Source organism: Oncorhynchus mykiss, chromosome 17 (genome assembly GCF_057628025.1).
Source record: "Oncorhynchus mykiss isolate SJ-2025 chromosome 17, ASM5762802v1, whole genome shotgun sequence".
In the NCBI taxonomy this organism is placed as follows: Eukaryota; Metazoa; Chordata; class Actinopteri; order Salmoniformes; family Salmonidae; genus Oncorhynchus; species Oncorhynchus mykiss.
In genome coordinates, this window is record NC_143038.1 from 63,402,571 (window position 1) to 63,426,297 (window position 23,727).

The 23,727-nt window shown below is 40.4% G+C and overlaps 2 protein-coding genes and 1 pseudogene across 5 annotated transcripts in view; 2 read left to right on the forward strand and 1 right to left on the reverse strand.

The window, feature by feature from the left end:
* The first annotated feature begins 498 nt into the window (after positions 1–498).
* Positions 499–16,387, forward strand: LOC110494679 (ADP-ribosylation factor-like protein 8B-A). 3 transcript variants are annotated; one of them, XM_090206283.1, is made up of 8 exons: positions 499–804; positions 9,509–9,589; positions 9,693–9,766; positions 10,006–10,099; positions 10,221–10,288; positions 12,387–12,457; positions 12,672–12,723; positions 16,340–16,387. In XM_090206283.1, exons 1-7 carry the CDS (start codon positions 682–684, stop codon positions 12,719–12,721), a joined length of 561 nt encoding a protein of 186 aa, XP_090062409.1. In that variant the 5' UTR covers positions 499–681; the 3' UTR covers positions 12,722–12,723; positions 16,340–16,387. The 3 variants fall into 3 exon arrangements, with proteins under 3 accessions (XP_090062409.1, XP_021425639.1, XP_090062410.1); XM_021569964.3 differs by lacking the exon at positions 16,340–16,387 and having other exon boundaries at positions 12,672–14,934; XM_090206284.1 differs by lacking the exons at positions 499–804; positions 16,340–16,387 and adding an exon at positions 5,126–5,628 and having other exon boundaries at positions 12,672–14,934.
* LOC110494682 (ER degradation-enhancing alpha-mannosidase-like protein 1) lies at positions 15,373–21,724 on the forward strand (annotated as a pseudogene). Its single transcript, XR_016488072.1, has 12 exons — positions 15,373–15,831; positions 16,340–16,402; positions 16,514–16,606; positions 16,981–17,152; positions 17,436–17,619; positions 17,729–17,903; positions 18,084–18,204; positions 18,389–18,559; positions 18,666–18,739; positions 18,826–18,922; positions 19,246–19,431; positions 19,652–21,724. The product of XR_016488072.1 is annotated as an ER degradation-enhancing alpha-mannosidase-like protein 1 (transcript).
* A 2-nt stretch (positions 21,725–21,726) lies between these two features.
* Positions 21,727–23,727, reverse strand: part of LOC110494676 (guanine nucleotide-binding protein G(t) subunit alpha) — a 29,887-nt gene continuing 27,886 nt past the window's right edge. The window contains exons 7-9 of the mRNA XM_090206282.1: positions 23,260–23,413; positions 22,832–23,046; positions 21,727–22,628 (exon numbers count right to left, since the gene is read on the reverse strand). Of these exons, the coding sequence (XP_090062408.1) occupies positions 22,856–23,046; positions 23,260–23,413 (345 nt within the window). The 3' untranslated portion in view covers positions 21,727–22,628; positions 22,832–22,855. The remainder of the gene's footprint in view (positions 22,629–22,831; positions 23,047–23,259; positions 23,414–23,727) is intronic.

The following is a 23,727-nucleotide window of genomic DNA, read 5'->3' on the forward strand; positions in this document are numbered from 1 at the left end:
TGTTTATCGCTTGCTTCCTTCATTTGTGCAGTCTTTCATCAATAGTAATTATTATTTCTACAGCTTTTCTTACTTTTTTTGAACAATTAATACTGTTTTTTTTCCTTTTCTATTTCTTAAGAGTAATAATAATACTCATGTAAATTACTGATAAGAACATTAACTGTTCTCTCAGCTATGACAAAAACATGTAGAGGCATCTTCTAATTCCTGATATTACTTTCTTTTTTTAACAAGATTTGAACAAATGAAATCAATGCAATCAATGTCAAAGGATAGAAAGAAACTATCAAAATTGAGCATAGTAAAGGGCGCAAGGAAGGAAGAGTGGACCCTGGACAGAAGTAGAACAGTGGGAGAATCTCAATTTCTTCCTTGCATCCTCTCCTTGCCTCCTAAACCCATTTGAGGATAATGTCAGAAGGCGGGACTTCTGGCTTTCTCATCCAATGGGTTTTGAGAAGGAGGGAATACTGAGGACGCGACGAGAATATAATTGAGATTCACCCAGTGACCGCATATGAAGGGACAAAAGAAAGGAAGAGAGTATTCGTTTCTTGAAGCGTCCATTGTGCGCGGTCACAAGTCATATGACAGCACTAAGCATTTCCTCTACACTTGTGCGAACGCCACAACACTGGTCGTTTTCTGTCGAAGTTGAGTGGTAATATCAATTTCAAGATGCTGGCACTCATAAACCGGCTTTTGGACTGGTTCAAGTCCCTCTTTTGGAAAGAGGAGATGGAGTTGACTCTGGTTGGACTTCAACACTCGGGGAAAACCACATTTGTTAACGTTATAGCTGTAAGTTTTTATTTTGCTGTTAGCTAATGTTAGCAGCTAGTTATAGTAGCTTTCTAGTTACGTAAACACTAACTGGCTAAGTTAGCGACTTCAGCAATATCGATTTAGTATCGTCCCTCTGCTATCTATATTATTGATTGACTAGCCTATCCGACAATTGTCTTCTGCAAAGTCAGGCAGCTACGTTAACGTACAATAGCACAAGTCATACTTCGCGGCTAACCTTCCAAACTAGCTATCTACTGCTAGTTAGAGGTCTTTATTTGTGGTTTGATGGCAATATAATCAGACTGTTCACCCACTTTTTGGGAATTTGGCTAACTATTATTTTGCTCGCTAGTCAAGGTTTATTCCTAAAACATCTGGATTAACTAGCTAATTAGCCAATTTCCCTTTTTAACTAGCTACAACAGGCCAAGCAACAGCCTTAATGCCCACAATAGGGCGATATTATTAATGTAGTCATGTCTTTTGACGTCCAAATGTCATCTACCCAGCTGGTGATACACTCGTGCCCCCCAGTGACCAGCTCGTTCATAAAATAATGCCGTGCTGATTAAAAAAAAAAAAACGTGGTAAATAAACTTTTCCACCGTGGCTGCTTTCCAAACACTTAAAATACACCCTCTACCACATGCCTTTGGGGGAATCCGGTCCAAATGATTAGCCAAGCAAGGGAAGTCTGCAATGTAAGGCCCTAGTTTTCATTGGGTTTTGCGAGTGAATAATTATGTGTACTCCGGGGCCTGAAACTCCCCATAATTCAAATCGCGACGATTGTACATCCGCTAAAAAAACGTCAGCAATGGAGAAGTCAACATACAAGTTGTTTTGTTTTGCACACTTTGTACAAAATAATTAAATGCAGTACTACAGGATAATAATTAACGTAGCTCTTTATTAGCTAGCTATACCTGGCATGTTCACACATCTTTAAGTTTTTTTGTTTTGTTTTTATATATTTTTTTTATTAACAACAAATCAATACATAAAGCACACGAGGGAACACAAGCACACATAGATTACAAACAATGGACAATCGAGCTAGGTGGTACAATATCACATTACAATTACACAAGGACCTTAGAATAGATTTTTGGCTTATATCCAAATGCATTGATGGCGAGTGTGTTACTACAAATATTTGTACTACTCCCCTCACAGACCATAGGGCTATTTACATTGATATCAAAATATTTACCCCTGATACTAACCTTGGCAGAGCATCCTACTGGAAGCTAAATAGCTCATTATTAAATAATGATATAGTTAAATTTGAGGTTAAAGATCTGCTATTACACTTTTGGGAAAGGGCTTGTGAAGAAAGATCTTATTGCAAGAACTGGGAGCTCTTTAAATTTGAGGTGTCCAAATACCTTAGAAAATATGGTAGTAATCTTACTAAGACCAGAAGAGCTGAGGAGGAAAAGGTGATCATTAAGATAACTTCCCTTTCTCAGTGGTCCCCAGCCGGCCTCTCGGCGGGAGGGGAAGATGGAACTAATTGAGTTACAAAATAAACTGGATAATATATATAGATTAAAAGCAGAAGGAGCCTTTATTAGATCTAGGAAAAAATGGGTTGAGGAGGGAGAACAGAATTCATCCTATTTCTTTAGACTTGAGAAATGTCACTCTAAAAATAACACTATCCATAAATTTAACATTGATGGTGTTATTACAGATGACCAAAAATTAATCGCTAAATACTGTAGCAATTTTTTTGTCAGGAATCCACAGATATGTTTTTTTTTAACTCACTGAATAATGTTCACTCTCAGTGATATAGATTCTAAACAGTGTGATGAACCCATCAAAGTTGAAGAGATTAGAGTCTATCAAACATCTAAAGAACAATACATCACCAAGTGTTGATGGAATTACATCATAATTTTACAAATTATTTTCTGAATAAGTAGCTCCCTTCCTATTTGAAGTATTTTTTAGAGAATATTAAAAACAATGTTCTCCCTCCTACAATGAGTCAGGGGTTAATAACACTGATACCTACTAATAAAGAAGTGCTGCTCATCGATAACTGGTGTCCAATTTGTCTTCTTAATAATGACTATAACATATTAGCCTTACTACTTGCAAAAATATTTAAAGAAGTCCTGGATGCAATCATTGATGAAACACAGTCTGGCTTCATGAGGAACAGACATATTTCTAACAATGTCAGACTAGTATTAGACATACTTGACTACTCATACCTAATAACCGAGGATAGCTTCATATTATTTTTAGATTTTTATAAAGCATTTGACACAGTAGAGCATCAGTTTCTCTTCCACTCCCTTGAGAGACTTGGCTTTGGGGATTTTTTCTGTAAGGCTATTAAGACTATGCAAATGGTAACAGCTCTATCAAATTGAAATATGGCACCTCACCTAGATTTGAGTTAAAGAGAGGACAACCTTGCCTAATTCCTATCTCCCAGTATCTGTTTTTATTAATCACCCAACTTCTTGCAAATTCTTTAAATAATAGTCATGTAAGGTATTTCCATAGCTGGTAAAGAAATTATTATAAGCCAGCTGGCTGATGGTACTACACTTTTTCTGAAATACGCTAACCAAATTCCCATATCGATCAATGTGATACAATCCTTTTCCAAAGCATCTGGTCTATATCTTAACATTAATAAATATGAACTCATAGCTGTCAAAGATTGTGTGACACCTTCATATTATGGTATTCCAGTAAAAGAAGAACTTACATATTTAGGCATAACCATTACAAAGGATCAAAAGTCTAGAGGCTTACTACATTTTAACCCTCTTATTAAAAATACCCAGAAGAAGCTAAATCAATGGCTACAGAGGGACTTATCTTTAAAAGGTAGAGTCCTAATAACAAAGGCTGAAGGTATCTCTAGACTAACATATGGCGCTCTATCTTTATATCTTGACAGTAAAATAAGCAAGGAGATAGACCAGATGCTTTTCAACTTTCTTTGGAGAAACCGTACCCGTTACATTAGGAAAACTGTTGTGATGAACACTTATGAATGGTGGACTGAATTTTCTCGACTTTACTACTTTAAATAATACTTTTAAGATCAATTGGATAAAACAATTCCTAAGACGACTCACTTCTATCTAGAATTTTATTCCTCATCATGTCTTCTCTAATTTTGGTGACCTTAACTTCATGTTTTTTTGCAATTATAATATTGACAAAATTCCAGTGAAACTTTCTGCTTTTCATCGGCAGGTTTTCTTGTCATGGTCCTTAATTTATAAACACAAATTTTCTCCACACAGATATTATACATGGAATAATCGGGATATATTGTATAAAAATACTTCTTTGTTTTTAGAATATTGATTCCGAAATTATGTCCTATTGGTGAGCCAACTGGTAAATGCAGAGGGTCTTTTACTCAGTTATAAGGAATTCTTATCACTTTACAAGGTCCCTGTAACACCTGAAGATTTTGCAATTGTTTTAGATGCCATTCCCTCAGGTGTTGCTCTGTTATTCAGGAACATGTCAAGACCTGACCCTCAGAGCCTACCTTCTATTGACCCTGTTGACTCATCAGTAGGAAAGATTTGTTTCTCTTTTGGTCCATTCAACAACAGAGCGATACAAACCTTGTTTCAGCAGGATGTTGTATCTATTTATGTCATGCCTTATTGAAATGGATTTATTGATAATATCTGTTGGAAAAAAGTTTGGATGTTGCCACACACACTTGTTAACAAAATTAAGGAAGTTTTGAAAATTATTCATAAATATTATCCTGCCAACCACTAAATGAAGAAGTTTAAGGAAAACATCAACTCAAATTGCTCCTTTTGTGACGCAACACTGTTTCTGGGTGGTCATCTTTTTTTGGCATTGTATTCATGTAAGAAAACTGTGGCAAGACATCAGTAGATTTATAATTTAACACATTTATGAAGATTTTACACTATTGTGGAGAGATGTACTGCTTGGATTCTTTACATACGATAGAAATAAGCTGAAACATTTTTATGTAATTCATTTCATTATTCTTTTGGCCAAATTTCATATACACAAATGTAAATTTACAAACAAAAAAACACATTTTCTTTCCCTACAAAAATAAATTGAACTGTATTTTAAATACTCTACTAACAAAAAAGCTGTTAGAATTGTAACTTTATGTATGTCCCTTAAGGTCCTTGTGTAATTATGTGATATTGTACCCCCTAGCTCGATTGTCCATTGTATATAATCTATATATTCCTGTGTTCCCTCATGTACTTTCTGTATTGATTTGTTGTTAACAATTAAAAAAAATAGGGAGGAAGGAATGATTTTTAAATGGACTTCCCTTGCCCGGAAATTCGTCACTTGTTCATCCCGAGATTGTCTTTTCAGCCACCGGTAGCTTGTGGGTGCCTTAAATGCGATAGTGAATTTTGATTGTATGTCTACTTACATTAAATATAATTATTAATATATGCCTACTGTATGATAGCTAGCAAATTAATTATCTAAATAATGTTAGCCTGCCTACCTGGAACTTCTGAAGGATGTTTTATTTGTACAATTCCCAAAAGCTAACCGAACAAAAACATAATTACCGTCATGTGCATTAGTAGCACAATGTATAACTTATTTACATTTGTTTTTTACTTACACGTACGTGTATGTTGACTCTATATTGACGTTTTATGTTTTGGCGGATGTACAATCATCGCGAATTGAATTACTGTGCGTTTCAAGCCCAGTAGTGAACGTAATTGTACACTCGCAAGGGCTTGTGTGGCAAACGTCCCTTGCTTGGCTAATCATTTGGACCGACGAACAATATGGCTGCGGGGATTCCCCCAAGGGCATAAGGCGAGGGTAAGTGGACGAGAGTGTGTCTTCTATGAGTTTGAAACGCAGCCAAAGTAGACAACCCTCGGCCCTAGAATGACGTTTTGCATCGTCACGTCCGAGTGTACCTTAAATGTCCTATTCCAATGTGAGGAAGAGGGATGATAAGAGAGGTAACGACCTTGGTGGAAATCTTGATGTTGACCTTAAAAACAACCAACCTAAAGCTATTAATGTACATAGTAAGCTAATGTATCTAGTTAGCACTCCTGTCATGTAGCTAGCTACAGTTACCCATAGCTGGTTATCTAGTTTTATAGTTTGGTAATTTATTCCAGAAGTAGTATTAGCCACTCTAGCATGGTGGTGGAACATTTTTTTTATTAAGAATTTGCAAATTGGTCAATTTTTGGGGAGGAGTGCCAATTTGATCGGTTTAAGGAAGAAACTGACGCCTTTGCAGCTTAATTGGTGGATGTTTTATGAACGAGCCAAACTTCAGGAATAATGCCCTCTGGTGGACATTTAGGCTGGGCTATAAAAAAAAACTGTTATTGAAAAAAGCTATTTCTCCAGCAAGAAGGTTGCAAGGACTATCTGGGATTGGTTTGAGTGGGGAGGGGAAAACTGAAAATGTGCTGTTATTGGCAGAGAGGTTTGGAACTCTTTTATTGGTTTATTAACTCATTTACCGCATGATGATGTCACCATGGAAGGCTAAAACTCCCTCCTACTAAAACAGGCTGACATTTCCGGCTGTCTTCAATCTCTTACACTAAAAGGGCATTATCATAATATTCACAATTTCACAGTATTATTCCAACCTAATAAAGAAAAACCCTTGAATGAGTAGGTGTGACCAAACTTTTGACTGGTACTGTATGTGTATATACATACACACAAACCTACTCATTCAAGGGTTTTATATTTTTACTATTTTCTACATTGTAGAATAATAGTGACGACATCAACACTATGAAATAACACATGGAATCATGTAGTAACTAAAAAAGTTTTAAACCTGTTTTAGTTTCTTCAAAGTAGCCACCCTTTGCCTTAATGACAGCTTTTCACACTCTTGGCATTCTCAAGCATCATTATGTTGTCATCCAGAGTCACATTTTATTTTCCAAGCTATAGCACACAATATTTAGCATATAGCAGGTTTTCAAAGGACCAAAGAATTTGGTCTGCCTTGTGTTTTAATTTTTGGCATGGAAAAAACATTTGTTATGCTGGTACCGTCACAGCCCTACTGCTCACGTCCTCGCTCCTCACCTTCTCAAAACCCATTGGAGGAGAAGGTCAGAGGGGAGGAACCTTTGGCTTTCTCCTTCAATGGGTTTTGAGAAGGTGCCGAGGAGAATGCAGTTCAGATTCTCCCACAGTCTTCACTCTCAATGACTCACAGCTAACACCCACTAAACTGTATACCCGACCAATAAATTTGATTTTCAGCTAGTTGCGTTGGCTAAACAATCAGGCCAGGGTCTCTTATACAATCATTTTGTCATTAGTGTTACAACTAGGGTTTCTCAAAAGCTGATTATTAGGCCTTGGAAATCGTGATCCTTTCCTCTTGACATCACAGCGGTTTGGATGTGCAAGATCAAAGACAGAAAGACGCTAGCTGACCAGAACAGTTCCAACAGAACAGAATGAGATGAACTTGAAGACCTATGCAGTGGAGGCTGCTGAGGGGAGGACGGCTCACAATAATGGCTGGAACAGAGTGGTATCAAACACATAAACACATGATTTATCACTCCATTCTGTGCTCTGATTCCCTTCAGCAGCATTCTTGCCTCAAAACACCCAGTCATTGTTTCTACTGTATCTAACAACATAATAAAGATGAATGAGAAATTGTTCACGATTTGATACCTAAACTTTTCCAGGTAGCCTATAATTCCAGGTATTTCTTATAGGATGTAGAGAGAGTAACACTACGGACTTATTCTGAGTCAGTCAGTGTTGTAGTGAATGAGATGCATGTCGTTGATGGGGAGGTGCCCATGTGGCTAGTTGTAATATGTTAGGGTGGTGGTGTTTCCAGCCAGGCTTCACTCACGAGACCACTGAACTCACTTCTACTTTGGCCTGGTCAGGTGACTAATCAAGTCATCTGGTTACTAATGTGCGGCAGACAAAGCATATGTCTTGCTCAGAGACTGTTTGGGTTCAAGTAAAGGGCAAAGACAGTTGACTGCAGAATTACTTCAATTGTTTCTCTGTCCTGTCATCGAGAGTGTAGTCTAGGATTTAGGGTTGGCTAAAAAGACACCATTCGCATTGCTCTTTTAAAGGCCCAGTGCATTCAAAAATGTGATATTTCTGTGTTTTATATTTCCACACTGCGGTTGGAATAATATTGTGAAAATTATGAAAATGGCCTTTTTAGTGTAAGAGCTGTTTGAAAGACCACCTGAAATGTCAGCCTGTTTTGGTGGGATGGAGTTTTGGCCAATAAGACCAATAAGACTTCCAAACCTCTCTGCCAAACCTCTTGTAATTGTTATTGGTTACTCACTATTCCTCATGTCACTATTTCTAGATTTTATTTTTTATCTTTAATTCTGCATTGTTGGAAAAGGACCCGTAAGTAAAAATGTTACTGTTAGGCTACACCTGTTGTTTAAGATACATGTGACAAATACAAAGTTGATTTGCCAATAACAGCTATTTTTCAGTTTTCCCCTCCCCACTTAGACCACTCCCAGTCAGTCCTAGCACAATTCTTGCTTAAGAAATTGCTAAAAATCCATTTATTTATTTAAATGTTTTAATCACAAGTAAAGTACTTAATTGTTACCCAGAAATGATGTAATGCGTTAAAAATGTCTGCATTGGACCTTTAAATTCCCTCTGCCTCCCTGCACAAATTGTCTCCTTTAAAATCTGAAACTTGTCTACATTCCAAACATATTTCCTCTAGTGGTTGTGACCCCTTACAAGCCTTAGAAATGAATAAATTAACATTATTTTGAAAGAATTTCTGTCAAAAAAGTGTACATAATGGAGGCACTTGTGCAAATACCACTAAACTTTTAGCAGTTGAGCAGTTTTTTTTACAACAGGAATTGTGCAAAATATGGGGTGTGTTCCAGAGTGCGCTCCAGGTCATTTGTAAATTCTGAGCGTTGTCAGATTGTCTGTTAGTAAATTCAGAGTGTTTCGCTCTCACAGCGTTCAGAGCACACTGGACGCTCTGGCCGAGTTCGCTAGCTACTGGCAGACACAAATGAGAGAACACCTCACTCTGACCATTTTACTCACCCTAGCAGAGCTGGTTATCTAGACCGTTGGTGACCTAACTGCTGCTGGCAACAATTGAATAACTTTTTTTTGCAGACGTTGAATCGGTCTTATTCATCGGGTGTTGGGCATTCGTAAATTCATCATTTATTTCGCACACTCAGACGAGTGCTGTCAAATCTGAGTAGATAGCCAGTGTGAATTTACAAACGCAACCCAGCCACGACAATTAGGTTTATGTCTCTGGTATACCATTTTAGTTAGGCCTTGTATACAGGTGGCAATTCCAGAGGACATGTTAGAATTAGGAACACTTTGACCTAGCTTTGCCATGTTTATTCCATGTCAGCTCAGCTTGTTCCATGTCAGTTCCATGTCAGCTCAGCTTGTTCCATGTCAGTTCCATGTCAGCTCAGCTTGTTCCATGTCAGTTCCATGTCAGCTCAGCTTGTTCCATGTCAGTTCCATGTCAGCTCAGCTTGTTCCATGTCAGTTCCATGTCAGCTCAGCTTGTTCCATGTCAGTTCCATGTCAGCTCAGCTTGTTCCATGTCAGTTCCATGTCAGCTCAGCTTGTTCCATGTCAGTTCCATGTCAGCTCAGCTTATACAATCACTCAAAAGTGATCAATGGTCTTTTCTCTTCTTGTTCAGTCTGGGCATTTTAGTGAAGACATGATCCCTACAGTTGGATTCAACATGAGGAAGATCAAAAAAGGCAACGTTAACATCAAGGTAGGTCTTCAGTCACTACAGTATGTAGGCTACTGTAATGTTTCACAGTGGCAATCTATACCTACTGCATGATTGAAAAAATGTGTGACCTCTGCTTTTCCAGATCTGGGATATAGGAGGGCAGCCGAGGTTCAGGAGCATGTGGGAACGTTACTGTCGGGGAGTTAACGCAATTGTGTGAGTATCTGAGTTTGTCCATTTGTCAGTCTGCATGGGCACAATTTATATTCACGAAGAGTACAGGACTGTTGATTGTTCTGTTTGTCTTAAGAGACACGTTCAGTGAATACCAGTCAATGGTCGAACATTGAGTTGGGTATGTTTTGAGCACGTCCAATTCTTTAAAGTATACATAACATTATTTTTTATGCGTTTGTCAACTTGTGCCATGTCTTTAAAATATTTGATTTCTTTAGATACATGGTGGATGCAGCTGACCGTGAGAAGGTGGAGGCTTCCAGGAATGAGCTGCACAATTTGTTAGACAAGCCTCAGTTGCAAGGAATTCCTGTAAGTAAGCCTACACTTCAGAAACTGCTGAATTGAATGAATTCATGTAAATGACAGAGTTTCTTAATATGATCAGCAAGCATTTCTGCCACATGAGCTAAACTGTGGTTTGGCTTTTTAGATTTTGGTTCTTGGCAACAAAAGAGATATCCCCAGTGCGCTAGACGAGAAGCAGCTCATTGAAAACATGTGAGTATGAAGAGAAAAGATGAGGTGTTTCCTAGTAGTAAACCCACAGAAGTAATCACACAACATCTATGCATCTTAGCTGAGGTAGTGTGAATCAACTCTACACCCCCTTTTTTAAAGTTGAGTATACTCATTCTAACTAAATGACGGAGGAGGAGTCCCTCTCTTATTGTGCCTTGATTGATTTTTATTGCCAACACATGTATACACACTGTACATACATTTTAAAAAGTGATGGGGATATCACAAAGTCAGACTTATTTCCATTCTGCCCCCTCCCTCTCCCCGATTTGAAAAGTCTGGAGATGGATATTGAACATTGCCATTGTGAGTTAGGGCCTTTCTATATTCTGATCATGTGCTTCTCATAATATTTCAGGTTTAACAGGGTACTTATGAAATGGTGATGGCATCACTGATGTCACAATTGTTTCTTCTGCAAACTTTTAAACAACAGCTTTTCAGTTTCCTTCCATGCTGTGTCCTTGGCTGTGCTTATCCACTTCAAGATGGATACACTAATATAGTAGCAGTACAAAGACATTCATCACACACAATTACTTTTTAAAAGATGCACTATGCAGAAATCGTTCCACCATTTCCTGGTTTCTACAATTCTAATAATTTGCCATAATTTCAGTTTGTGACAAAACAAGCAGTCCATTGTGTAGAGAATCATTGTACCATCTAAACCGCTGTGAAATACCCTTGCAATAACTAAAAATAATGTTGTTTTGGATGTTTGAAGCTGGTGTACAAAAACTAAACTTAAAAAACAGAAAGCATTGAAATTGCGCACATAGAACAGATCTACCGCTTTGACGCGCTTTCAATGAGAATGAAAGATCTATAACTGACATTTCTATGTGAATTTGGTCAGGTCCCCAAGAAGTTAGATATTGTAGTCACATTTTCTATTGTTATTTTTTTTTCTTATGACCATAACTACCTTGGAAGATTAGTTACCATTCTTGAAGTACTTTGCTGGAGTTTTGAACACTGCTATCCTTTTACTAATCTCACATCAGCAAAGACCTAATGGTTTTATTTTAGAAGAGAAGTTATGACTTTCTAGGCATGCCTTTTTTATAAGCTTTGTTTTCCTTTTTCATAGAGAAACATTGCATTATTCTGTCACTTGTACCAAATACAGTACAGTATGAAGATGGGCAGAAATGGCTTCTCCAGTAGAAATCCCTGATCACGCTTGTAGGCAACGATGGCTAGCTAAGCTCATGCACAGAAACACGTCATCGGGTTTGAAGGTTGTCTTGTGCCAAACAGCACATTTACAGGCCATCAAATCAAAGGCACTCCTTTAACTACAATTACCATAATCCATTGCGCGCCTTCTTGTCTGGTCTGTGTGTTCCTTTTATGCCTGCTACGTTAGGAGAGAGGGAGAAAGAGAGAGCAGTTGCTTCGCTAGGTATCTTTACCTGAAAGTACATGATCTAAGTGATTGATAGTTGGTATTCAGAAGTAAGCGCTATTTACTTTGAAGAACTACCAAAATACTCATTTTGTCAGACAGCATAGGCAGCAGCTCTATAGAGATGACTTGGAATTAAGTAATAAAATAAAACATTTGTAATATACACAACTGAAATATTTTATTAAAGTATAGTAATGTGAATCAATGGTTATTAAGTGATAAGCAGTAATGGGCAGTCACTACCATCATGGGACTTTTATTGATTGTTTTATTCTGTTTTACATCATTCAACCCACAATCACATTAACCGTGATTTAAAAAAATAATCTAATCAAAACCGAACCGATCTCAAAAGCACTAGTCGCTCAGCACTAACTACTTAAGTCATTGGCTCGAATGTTGTGCCTTTACATTTAGAGAAAATTAACTAAGGAAGAATGTTTCACTTCTCAAACCCCAGCCTGGTCTGCTTCGCAAGATTTCCCAGAAGTCTTGTGATGTTGCACCTCTGGGTTTAGAAACTCCTTGCTAGTACTCTACTGCTTTTAGAAATGATACAGGTTTTCAAAAGGAAACAGCTCCCTCTGTTGGCCAGTTAATATTAACACCAACATCACAGTTGATGGCAGGTTATCAGTTTTCTTTACCGCTTTCTTTCTACAGGAACTTGGCAGCTATTCAAGACAGAGAGATTTGCTGCTACTCTATTTCCTGCAAAGAGAGAGACAACATAGGTGAGTAAGATGGTGATGGTGGAACGGTTTGCTTGTCTGAGTGGAAGGCTGGAGGAGAGGAAACAAATGAACAATAACATGGTGCACCCAAAGTGGCTACATATATAAACTTGTGTATTCCGAATCATACTTACCCAACCACTGTAGGCGTCTCGTGTTTCACCTGCTGTCTCTCCTGTCTCACACTGACCCCCATGCGTCTCCTGCCTTCCAGATATCACACTGCAGTGGCTCATCCAACAATCAAAATCTGGGAGAAGCTGAAAGTACAGGAACTCTGTCCTCCCAGCGCCATCTTCCATGTTACCCTCATGCCACACCCTGTTCACTCTCTGTTCACACATGTACAGTGTTCCCACCAACTCCGATGCTGCACTGTGCCCCCTGCCCGTTCCTCCCTGTTGTTCTAATTTTATCCAATGATTCTCCCCCACAAACCCCCATACCTCTGCACTACTAAAAGATGGTAGCCCCTGGTCAATGCCAAATACCACATCCCATGAGTCACAGAATGGGCATTACACCTCTGCCATGAGGTGCTACTTCAGTCTCTTGAACGGAGAGAGGTTTAGTCTGTCAGCCCTTTTCATTCTATCGGCTGAACAACAGGCGTTTCCCACACCTGTAAGTCCTGTTTATAACTCTAGTGTAGCGATCCTACACCCTCAGGGTGGGTTGTTTAGCCACTGACTGGGGCCTCATCATTATACATGTTCTCCAGACAGTCCTGTGTGAAGCTATAGGGAAAATAAGACACACTACATGACCAAAAGTATGTGGACACCTGCTCGTTGAACATCTCATTCCAAAATCATGGGCATTAATATGGAGTTGGTCCCTCCTAGGCCTGGCTCGCAGTCGGCTGTCCTATTCATCAAAAAATGTGTTTGATGGGGTTGAGGTCAGGGCTCTGTGCAAGCCAGTCAAGTTCTTCCACGCCGATCTCGACAAACCATTTCTGTATGGACCTCACTTTGTGCACGGGGTCATTGTCATGCTAAAACAGGGAAGGGCCTTCCCAAAACTGTTGCCACAAAGTTGGAAGCACAAAATTATCTAGAATGTCATTGTATGTTGTAGCGTTAAGATTTCCCTTCACTGGAACTAAGGGGCCTAGCTTGAACCATGAAAAACAACACCAGACCATTAGTCCTCCTCCACCAAACTTTACAGTTGGCATTATGCATTCGGGCAGGTAGCGCTTTCCTGGCATCCGCCAAACCTAGATTTGTCCGTCAGACTGCCAGATGATGAAGCGTGATTCATCACTTGAGAGAACGCGTTTCAACTGCTTCATTGTCCAATAGTGGCGAGCTTTACACCACTCCAGCTGACGCTTGGCATTGTGCATGATGATCTTAGGCTTGTGTGCGGCTGCTCGGCCATGGGAAACCCATTTCATGAAGCTCCTGACGAACAGTTCTTGTGCCGATGTTGCTTCCAGAGGCAGTTTGGAACTCGGTAGTGAGTGTTGCAACTGAGTACAGGCGGCAGTCCCGTTCTGTGAGCTTGTGTGGCTTACCACTGAGCCGTCGTTGCGCAAAGAAGTTTCCACTTCACAATAACAGCACTTACAGTTGACCAGGGGAGAAATTTGGCGAACTGACTTGTTGGAAAGATTGCATCCTATGACGGTGCCACGTTGAAAGTGACTGAGCTCTTCAGTACATGCCATTCCACTGCCAATGTTTGTCTATGGAGATTGCATGGCACTGTGCTTTATTTTATACACCCGTCAGCAGCAGGTGTGGCTGAAATAGACAAATCCACTAATTTGAAGGGGTGTCCACATACGCTTGTATATATATATATAGTGTATGTTAATATACGTCACTGGGAAAGTAAATGGACTTTCTGGTTTCCCTTCTTGTCTCTGTCATGTTCTACTGTGAGATAAACTGCTTTATGGCCTTTGCCTTTTTTTTGCCAAATCAAATTTTTGAGCAATGAATTATGTAAATAGTTCAGTAGCTAGGTATGTACAACTATCAAGCTGTTAAGATTTTTACTTATGTGAGCGCATATGGATATTTTATATTAATGTACTGATGGTCAAGATAGTGGGTTGGTTGTGTGGTTATCAGCCTTGTTTGTAATTTGCCTCAGTGAAATTATGTCTACTGCGGTCAATGAGCTGAGAGAGAGTGGCAGAATTCAAAGTGCCTTGTGCAATATCTCATCTCTGAAGCAAACAGCATGCAAAGTGTGCCTTCCTGAGCAAAGAGAAAACACCACTCCTATATATTCAAGAAAGAAAGAAAGAAACAAGAAAGGCATTCTTGTTAATTTAGACATTGTACTGTTATCGTTGTTCACCCTCAGTTGCGATATTTTCTGTGGCGCATTTTTGAAATATATATTTATGGTGTCAATACTTTGGAATTATTTAGTAATTATGTTATCTGGGTGGATAAAAAACGTAAACTATGCTTAAAGATGAACTTTGTCATTAAAATTAAGGACAACATTTGACTACACTCATTGGACTAATACTTGTATCAATAATCATAGTTCGAGACTATTGGTAGTAGGCTATGATTTTAACTCGAAAACATCAGATTCGCAAACAAATGTCGGAAAGTTAAAACAAAACAAACAAAAAAAAATATATATTTTTATTTCTCCAGATTGGTTTTGACGTGGGTATTTTCTGACTCTTCGACTTGTCTGAGCCTCTACTTTTTAATGCCTGTGGATGTTTTCTATTGGTGCAAAGGTGATATTGCTTGACACACGGCAAGACTGACATGCATGGTAGCCAATTGCTGAAACGCGCCTGCCCCTTCTTTCTTGACGACATACCTGGAGCTCCAATCACACCTTAAAACCGGGAACGTTTCAAACTGTTTCTTTCATATATTTTAAAATGCGATTTTAACCTTAACCACACTGCTAATCTTATGCCTAACCTTTAATTAAGAGAACATATCTTAACGAAATCATGAATTGTTACCATATAGACATTTTACATTGTGGCAACTAGTGACAACCGATGGGCTGGGTATATTGTCAAATATTGTCGATTTGAACTACGTATTTTAAGACCGATCCAGAACAAAGATGCAATGGAAGCCGATACTGGTTGGTCTCGTCGTACTCAGACTGACTTTCAGTAGTCTACTATAGCTAGCGTTTGGACTGGGACCTAGCTGGGGGTTCAACTTCCCCCTACATTTAAAGGGAGAAGCACAAAGCAGGACCTCTTTAGCCTCTTTGAACGGAACAGAGATGACAGGAGATATAGCTCCTTCCCGGACACACTCAAGTTAAAGATGAAAGGCATGTTCTACTTTGGATACGATAACTACATGAAATATGCCTTTCCCGAAGATGAGCTCAATCCCATTGACTGTCAAGGGAGACGTTCTCAACCCGTGAGTATAGGCCTAGAACCAATCTGGTAACACGTGCAATTGATTATTCGGATGGTAGACTGCCCTGTCCAACTAGCTGAAGTGTGTGTCCAGTGTCCATTCATTATTTACATTGTGACGAATGATGTTAACTGTGCGGTTATTGTAATTTGCGTCTGTCTGTCATGCATGACTTGTTATCAAATCTGGTTAAGGTGATGTAAATAGCTAACCAAATACAGTTACTGTAAGGCTGGTATTCTATGTGTTTGTCCTCTATCCGCTCTGTCCGCTCTACTTTGAGCGACATTATTTTGAATCTGATAACAAAAGGCACAAAGAAAATGCACAGTTGGATGAAACTTAATTTCTCTCAAGCTGAAACAGGGTCAATCCATTTAACTTGTTCAGCTTGTGATCAAGTTGAATGTGGTCCCACAATTCCCACCATGGTGTTTGCATTATTGCCTACATGTGCATACCCTCAATTATTATTATTATTTTACATGTTTCACTACTGTTGTTTCAGATCAAACATCAACATCAATGATGTCTTGGGAAACTATTAATTGACACCCTAGACACACTACTGGTAAGCAGCTGTATTTTCTATTCCTGTTTCATTTGTGTCAGCTTTTAGGATAATGGTATTCAAATGGTTTAGGAAGTTTTTCAATTATCCTGGTAAAGTTTCTCGCTCCAGGTGCTGGGGAATGTGTCATAGTTCCGTAGAGCTGTGAAGTTGGTGATAGACACGGTATCTTTCGACACTGCAAGTGTTTGAGGCTAACATCAGGTATAAATGTAATATTTGTATTGACTAGAACTTTTTTTGTTAGCTCAGGTTCAAGTTCCAGATGTAAAGATGTAGCAAACAGCTTTACAACCACGGTGGAGTTGCAGCTCACATTTCAGTAAACCACAAGTACCTTTTCGTAATCTTTCCAAGGTGCAAAGAAAACAAAAAAATTGCAGGTGCTGTGGTGGTGGAGGGAGGGAGGGGTGTTTGTTTATATTGTTTAAAGTAGGGTAATGGTACCTCTAATCTAGTGGTAGATGCATTGAACTCTGCTCCTATCTCTGAATCCTAGCTACCTTAATGTTTAAACAAGGACTGCCTTCTGACTTCTCTTGATGGTTGTCTCATTCGTTCATTCTTTGTCCCTCCAGGATCCTGGGTAGTCTCATCTCTGCTCACATCCTCCTGACTGACTCCAAGCATCCCTTCGGTGACGTGGGCATGGACGATTATGACAATGAGCTACTACACCTGGCCCACGACCTGGCAGTCCGCTTGCTGCCAGCCTTCGAGAACACCAGCACAGGCATCCCCCACCCCAGGGTGAGAGGAGAGCTGCATGGTTAATGGCCTGGTCTGTCCTGGGTTCTTAACGATTTGACCTGGCTTTGCCTACCGGGGAAATACTAGACAGGTGGAGGTAGATCTAAGACCATTAAACAACAACAGAGGTCCACTATCAGTCTTGACATTTACTTCACCTGTTGTTTACACAATGTGTGTGTGTGTATATATATATATATATATAACGAGCACAACTATGCCGTACTGTAAATAACTGTAATGTTCTTCAGTGACTGATTACCCTGTCACTTCATTTCCTCAGGTGAACCTGAAGAGTGGTGTCTCTCCAGACAGCATCAATGAGACTTGCACATCTGGGGCTGGCTCCCTGATGGTGGAGTTTGGCATTCTGAGCCGTCTGATTGGTGACTCCACGTTTGAGTGGGTGGCAAGACGGGCTGTCCCAGCCCTGTGGAACCTGAGGAGCAACGAGACAGGCTTGCTAGGTGAGTAGAGATCATCTTTGTAGTTTGTATGTAGATGTTTGCTCATGTGTAGCTGCATCTTTCTCTCTTGTTGTATCTCACATGGTTACCTCTTCTCGTCAACTCTCAGGGAACGTGGGGAACATTCAAACGGGACAATGGGTTGGCATGCAAAGTGGCCTGGGAGCAGGGATCGACTCGTTCCTAGAGTACCTGCTTAAGTCTTACATCCTGTTTGGAGAGAGAGAGGACTAGCGGATGTTCCAAGCTTCTTATGAGAGCATCCAGAACCACCTGAGAATGGGGTCAGTCCTGTGCTTGAATTGACTTGATGAGGGTGTGTTTGTGTGGATACATAGTGTTCTAATGGTTGTGTGTTGAATGATTGGCCATATTTGAGGTTATATTAGTAATGTGGCGGCATGTTGTTTAGTGATCTACATTCTGTAAAGGTAATGTGTGTGTGTGTTGATATTGACCTGCAGGAGGGAGTCATGTAATGAGGGAGAAGGGGACCCTCCACTCTACGTCAATGTGAACATGTTCAACGGCCAGATCATAAACACCTGGATCGACTCCCTGCAAGCCTTCTTCCCTGGCCTCCTGGTAGACACCTCTCTCTCTCTGGGAATGGGGAGCAGTACAAACCCTGCATATGTCCTCAACCTACAATGTCCCAATAAATGTTGTTCAGTAGAATACCTTGGTGTATGTTCAACCTGACAGTGTTACTACTGTTTATGATGTTTTCCCCGTGTCTGTGCTCTGACCCCGTGCCTGACTACCTCAGGTGTTGAATGGTGGTGTTGAGGAGGCCATTTGCACGCATGCCTTCTACTACGCCATCTGGAAGCGCTTCGGGGCCCTGTCGGAGAGGTACAACTGGCAGCTACAGGCGCCTGATGTGCTCTTCTACTCCCTGAGGCCAGAACTGGTGGAGTCCACCTATCTCCTCTACCAGGTACCAGTGCTGCACATGCATTGGAGACAACATTTGATACAGAATGTTTGTTAGTTGTATTTGTTTTGAGCTGCTTTGAGTTGAGCTATTTCATTATCCCTCACAGGCAACCAAACATCCTTTGTATTTGCATGTAGGACTGGACATCCTCGAGAGCCTGGAAAAAAAGGACAAAGTCTGGTATAAGTCGGGTAGTTGAAAAACACTTACTTTTAGAGAGGAAGTCTGTTTCTACTGTTCCCTAAACTGATGTGTGGATATGACAGGTGTGGGTATGCCACTCTTCACCACATGGTGGACAAGTCCAAAGAGGATCGCATGGAGAGCTTTTTTCTCAGCGAGACCTGCAAATACCTTTACCTGGTATGTACTTTACTTTACTGACTTTGTCCCCATGGGGAAATTGTTGCAGTATCATATACACGTTTAAAGTGCCAATTAAATACAGTAGAAAAAAAATGGACAATACAACATTCATATCAGTTACATGCCAATAAAAATAAACTAGCCTTCTGGCCTTACTGGATCAATAGGAACATTAGCCTGAGCTGTTTAGTACTTGTACTGTCTGAAAATACCTTTACATGGTATGTACCTGTACTGTATGTTGGTCAGAAACTGGAACAGCTTTTTCTGAGCTAATAGAACCTGTCATTCTAGTTAATCCTGGGACATTCTCCTTCCAGCTGTTTGATGAAGACAACCCCTTGCACAAATCAGAGAACAAGTATATCTTCACCACAGAGGGCCATGTGGTACCTATTGATGCGCGCTTCCGGGAGAAGCAGTGGAATGACCTGTTCCCCTGTGAGGAGAGAGTGGTGACAGACCAGGAGACCTCCAACGGGTCATTTTCTATCAACAATAGCAATGTAATGACCTCTGATATATAAATATATATTACCCTGACACTGCCTGCATTATCAAATACTGCAGCTTAAAATATACAGTAATGAATGACGTACATTTCTTTCTGCTAAATAAGCACAAACATATTTGAAATATGCGGAGTTAGGTCATCTATCAACAACTTATGTTTTATTTTTTGTACAAATCATCATCATCATCATCTCCTCTGCTTCCTTTCTTCAGTGTGACAGGGTCTCTGAAGAGCCCAGGTACTCCCTGCCTTTGAAGAGTGTGTACATGAGACAGATCGATCACATGGTGGGACTGTTCTGAGGAGAGATCACTGCTGTGTCTGTGTCCTCAGTTTGTAGACTCACTAACTCAGGCACAGCTTGTTGTGTGAAGAGGACAAGAGGGGTCTCACCTCACCCTGCTCTACCGCTCTGCTGCTCGGGACCAAGGTGGACAATACTCTCTAGGACCTTTTTTAAAATAGCATTTCAATTGTTTTTGCAGTATTGTTTTATAATATGCATCAGTTTATTTTGTAAAGGACAATCTTTTTTTTTTTCTCCAGTAAAAGGTTTGCTGGATTCCTGTTCCACAGCATTTTAAATGTGACTCATTGGGTGTTGTTTGGTGTCCATTATAACTGGGATGTTTTGGTTGAGGAATGAATGAAGCAGTGATGAGGGCTTTACTGTTCGAGCTTTGGTTTGGGTGTGTAGCTAGGTGTTCTGAACATACCGCCGAACTGTTATTGGGTTGGGGGAACAGTGCCATCCAGATACCTGTTTAATGTCCACAGCATCATTTTAAGTGCATTACGCAAAAAAATCGATATACAGGGTGACTAGTGCCTCACTAGGATTGTCAATGCTGACATGACCCCTTATTAGTGCAGACTTGACCCCTTATTAGTGCAGACGTGACGCCTTATTAGTGCAGACGTGACCCCTTATTAATGCAGACTTGGTATTAATGCAGACGTGACCCCTTATTAGTGCAGACGTGACCCCTTATTAGTGCAGACGTGACCCCTTATTAATGCAGACTTGGTATTAGTGCAGACGTGACCCCTTATTAGTGCAGACGTGACCCCTTATTAGTGCAGACGTGACCCCTTATTAGTGCAGACGTGACCCCTTATTAATGCAGACTTGGTATTAGTGCAGACGTGACCCCTTATTAGTGCAGACGTGACCCCTTATTAGTGCAGACGTGACCCCTTATTAGTGCAGACGTGACCCCTTATTAGTGCAAACGTGACCCCTTATTAATGCAGACTTGGTATTAATGCAGACGTGACCCCTTATTAGTGCAGACGTGACCCCTTATTAGTGCAGACGTGACCCCTTATTAGTGCAGACGTGACCCCTTATTAGTGCAGACGTGACCCCTTATTAGTGCAGACTTGGTATTAATGCAGACGTGACCCCTTATTAATGCAGACGTGACCCCTTATTAGTGCAGACGTGACCCCTTATTAATGCAGACGTGACCCCTTATTAATGCAGACGTGACCCCTTATTAGTGCAGACTTGGTATTAATGCAGACGTGACCCCTTATTAATGCAGACGTGACCCCTTATTAGTGCAGACGTGACCCCTTATTAGTGCAGACGTGACCCCTTATTAGTGCAGACGTGACCCCTTATTAATGCAGACTTGGTATTAATGCAGACGTGACCCCTTATTAATGCAGACGTGACCCCTTATTAGTGCAGACGTGACCCCTTATTAGTGCAGACGTGACCCCTTATTAGTGCAGACGTGACCCCTTATTAGTGCAGACGTGACCCCTTATTAGTGCAGACGTGACCCCTTATTAGTGCAGACGTGACCCCTTATTAGTGCAGACGTGACCCCTTATTAGTGCAGACGTGACCCCTTATTAGTGCAGACGTGACCCCTTATTAGTGCAGACGTGACCCCTTATTAGTGCAGACGTGACACCTTATTAGTGCAGACGTGACACCTTATTAGTGCAGACGTGACACCTTATTAGTGCAGACGTGACACCTTATTAGTGCAGACTATGTCAAGTACAGACTATGTCAAGTACCATTATGTGGGGAGGAACATATTTTTTGTTATTGACATCTTGTTTTGCCACTGTCTTGTGAATTCTCAATTTTTTTGTCTTAGATAATCTATTCAGGACTTAACTTTCTTCTCTCAGGTCATCTTGAGTTTTAACTAAGTGGGCTTTTGACCTCTACAATACTGTTCAGACAATGCTGTAAGAATGTTTTTCTCTTAATGTCAGAAAAATCTATACAAATATTGTATGTGAAATAAATGCCAAGTACAGAACGTGACGATACTGAGAGTAATTTATTCAATAAGTAGTTCACAGAGAGGTTAGTTTTCTACAGAAGCTTTAATAACTCATCATCTGATTCACATTTCACAGTAACATCCTTTGTCTTTTCTGTACAGAATGTGTGGCCCAAAGACCTACAAGGCATTCAAATTGGTTTGTGACCAAGCGACAAACTTAAAAATACTGCATTTTTACTACAGTTGCTCATCAGTTAGAGATCTAGATACAAGTTACCCTTACCTTTGCAATTCTTTGATGTTTGACATATGAAAATGAACTGGTCCGATTTCATGTGACATTGGTCCTCTCCAGTAGCTTGAGGTCTTTCATACGGTGCCCACTATACTTAACAGCTCAATCTTTGTTCTAGTATGCCTTATCTACACTTAAAACCCATTTTTGCTAATGAATGGGTTTTGTAACTTATTATAACACAAGTTGAAGTGCGTGTGCAGGTGGAGGCCATCTTGTTTCCGTCTTGTTTCCATCTCTTTTGGCTTTATATGCCAGTTACTGGAGCGTAGAGATGATACATTGCCTTACACCTATTCACATGTACTGTCTGGGAGAAGAAGCACTTTCTGCTGAGCGAAGGGTCGATGATTCAACTACAGTTCCTAAGAAAGTATGACAGCTTGATTATGATCGACTTATAACATATGTACAGGATAGATCATCTGACATTACACCTCTCTTAGGGCTCATCAAGTTCTCAAATTAACTGAATTGTCTTTGGTTATGATACTGCGTTGGACTGTATGAATTCATGTCTGTGTATGTGTGTGTAGTAATCTATCGGAGAATGGCAGCTCGTAGGGACAGTTTCTCATCTTGGTCCGGTCTTGAGGAGATTGTTGCCCGCAGTTTGAAAGGGGGAGGAGATAGGAGTTAGGCCTGAAACAGAGGAGTGTTTAGAGGAGATAACGTGTGTGCCATTGGGTGGGTGACAGAGAAATTATGTGCTGATTCATAGTGAGTTGTGTGTGGTGCCTTTCAGGTAAACTATAGTTTACTATTGGGGCTTTGGGATTCAATGGGCAGAGGCATACAATCTCTCAGTATCCTAGTATAGTCTAGACCAGAAGAGTTCCACTCACCTATATGACTATACGGCGTGGCTCTTAGAAGAGACCACAGCTTTTTAGGTTTTCTTTGATGATGATGTCAGTTACGGCATCAAACACAAACTTGACGTTCTCTGTGTCTGTGGCACAGGTCATGTGTGAGTAGACCTCCTTGATGTCTCGCCGCAAGTTCAGGTCCAGGAACTGGAGTTTGATGTAGTTACCAGCATCCTCATAGGTGTTGGGGCCTACGGGGAATCCAACAACATTTAAGGAAATAATACTTACAATACTGTCAAAAGAGTCAACAAGAGCTGAAATCAAAGCTGGCTTATGCTATGGACAAACACAATATGCAATAGTTAAGAGCTGACATTGGTCTAACATCAAAAGAACATTGAGAAAACACTGAGTGTTCCAAGGAGAATAGGCCAGTGGCAGATCTGCTGTTGTGAGCCCACCGTCGTAGTCGGGGAAGCACATGCTGAGGTGAGCCTTCTTGATCTTCTCGGTGAAGACATCTTTCTTGTTGAGGAAGAGTACGATGGAGGTGGCAATAAAGTAGCGGTGGTTGCAGATACTGTTGAACAGGTGGAGACTCTCGTGCATTCGGTTCTTCATGAGGAGAGAATCACACAGATGGATACCATGCATGAAACAAGCTAATGAAACTGATTCTTCTACAGTGAATCTCTCCATGAGATCACAAAGCCGCTACTCTGACCACTACTCTGTCCATACAGTTCCACGGTGACTACCATTGTCTTCCGTCAGATGACATCATTCTAACGTGACAAGCATCTCCAGATGCCATCAGTGCAGACGGCCGCCGTGTTATCTGACGTGAGACAATGCAGTGACTACCTCAATCTAGTGTCTATGATGATGATATCTCACCACTTCATCCTACAGTGACTACCTCAATCTAG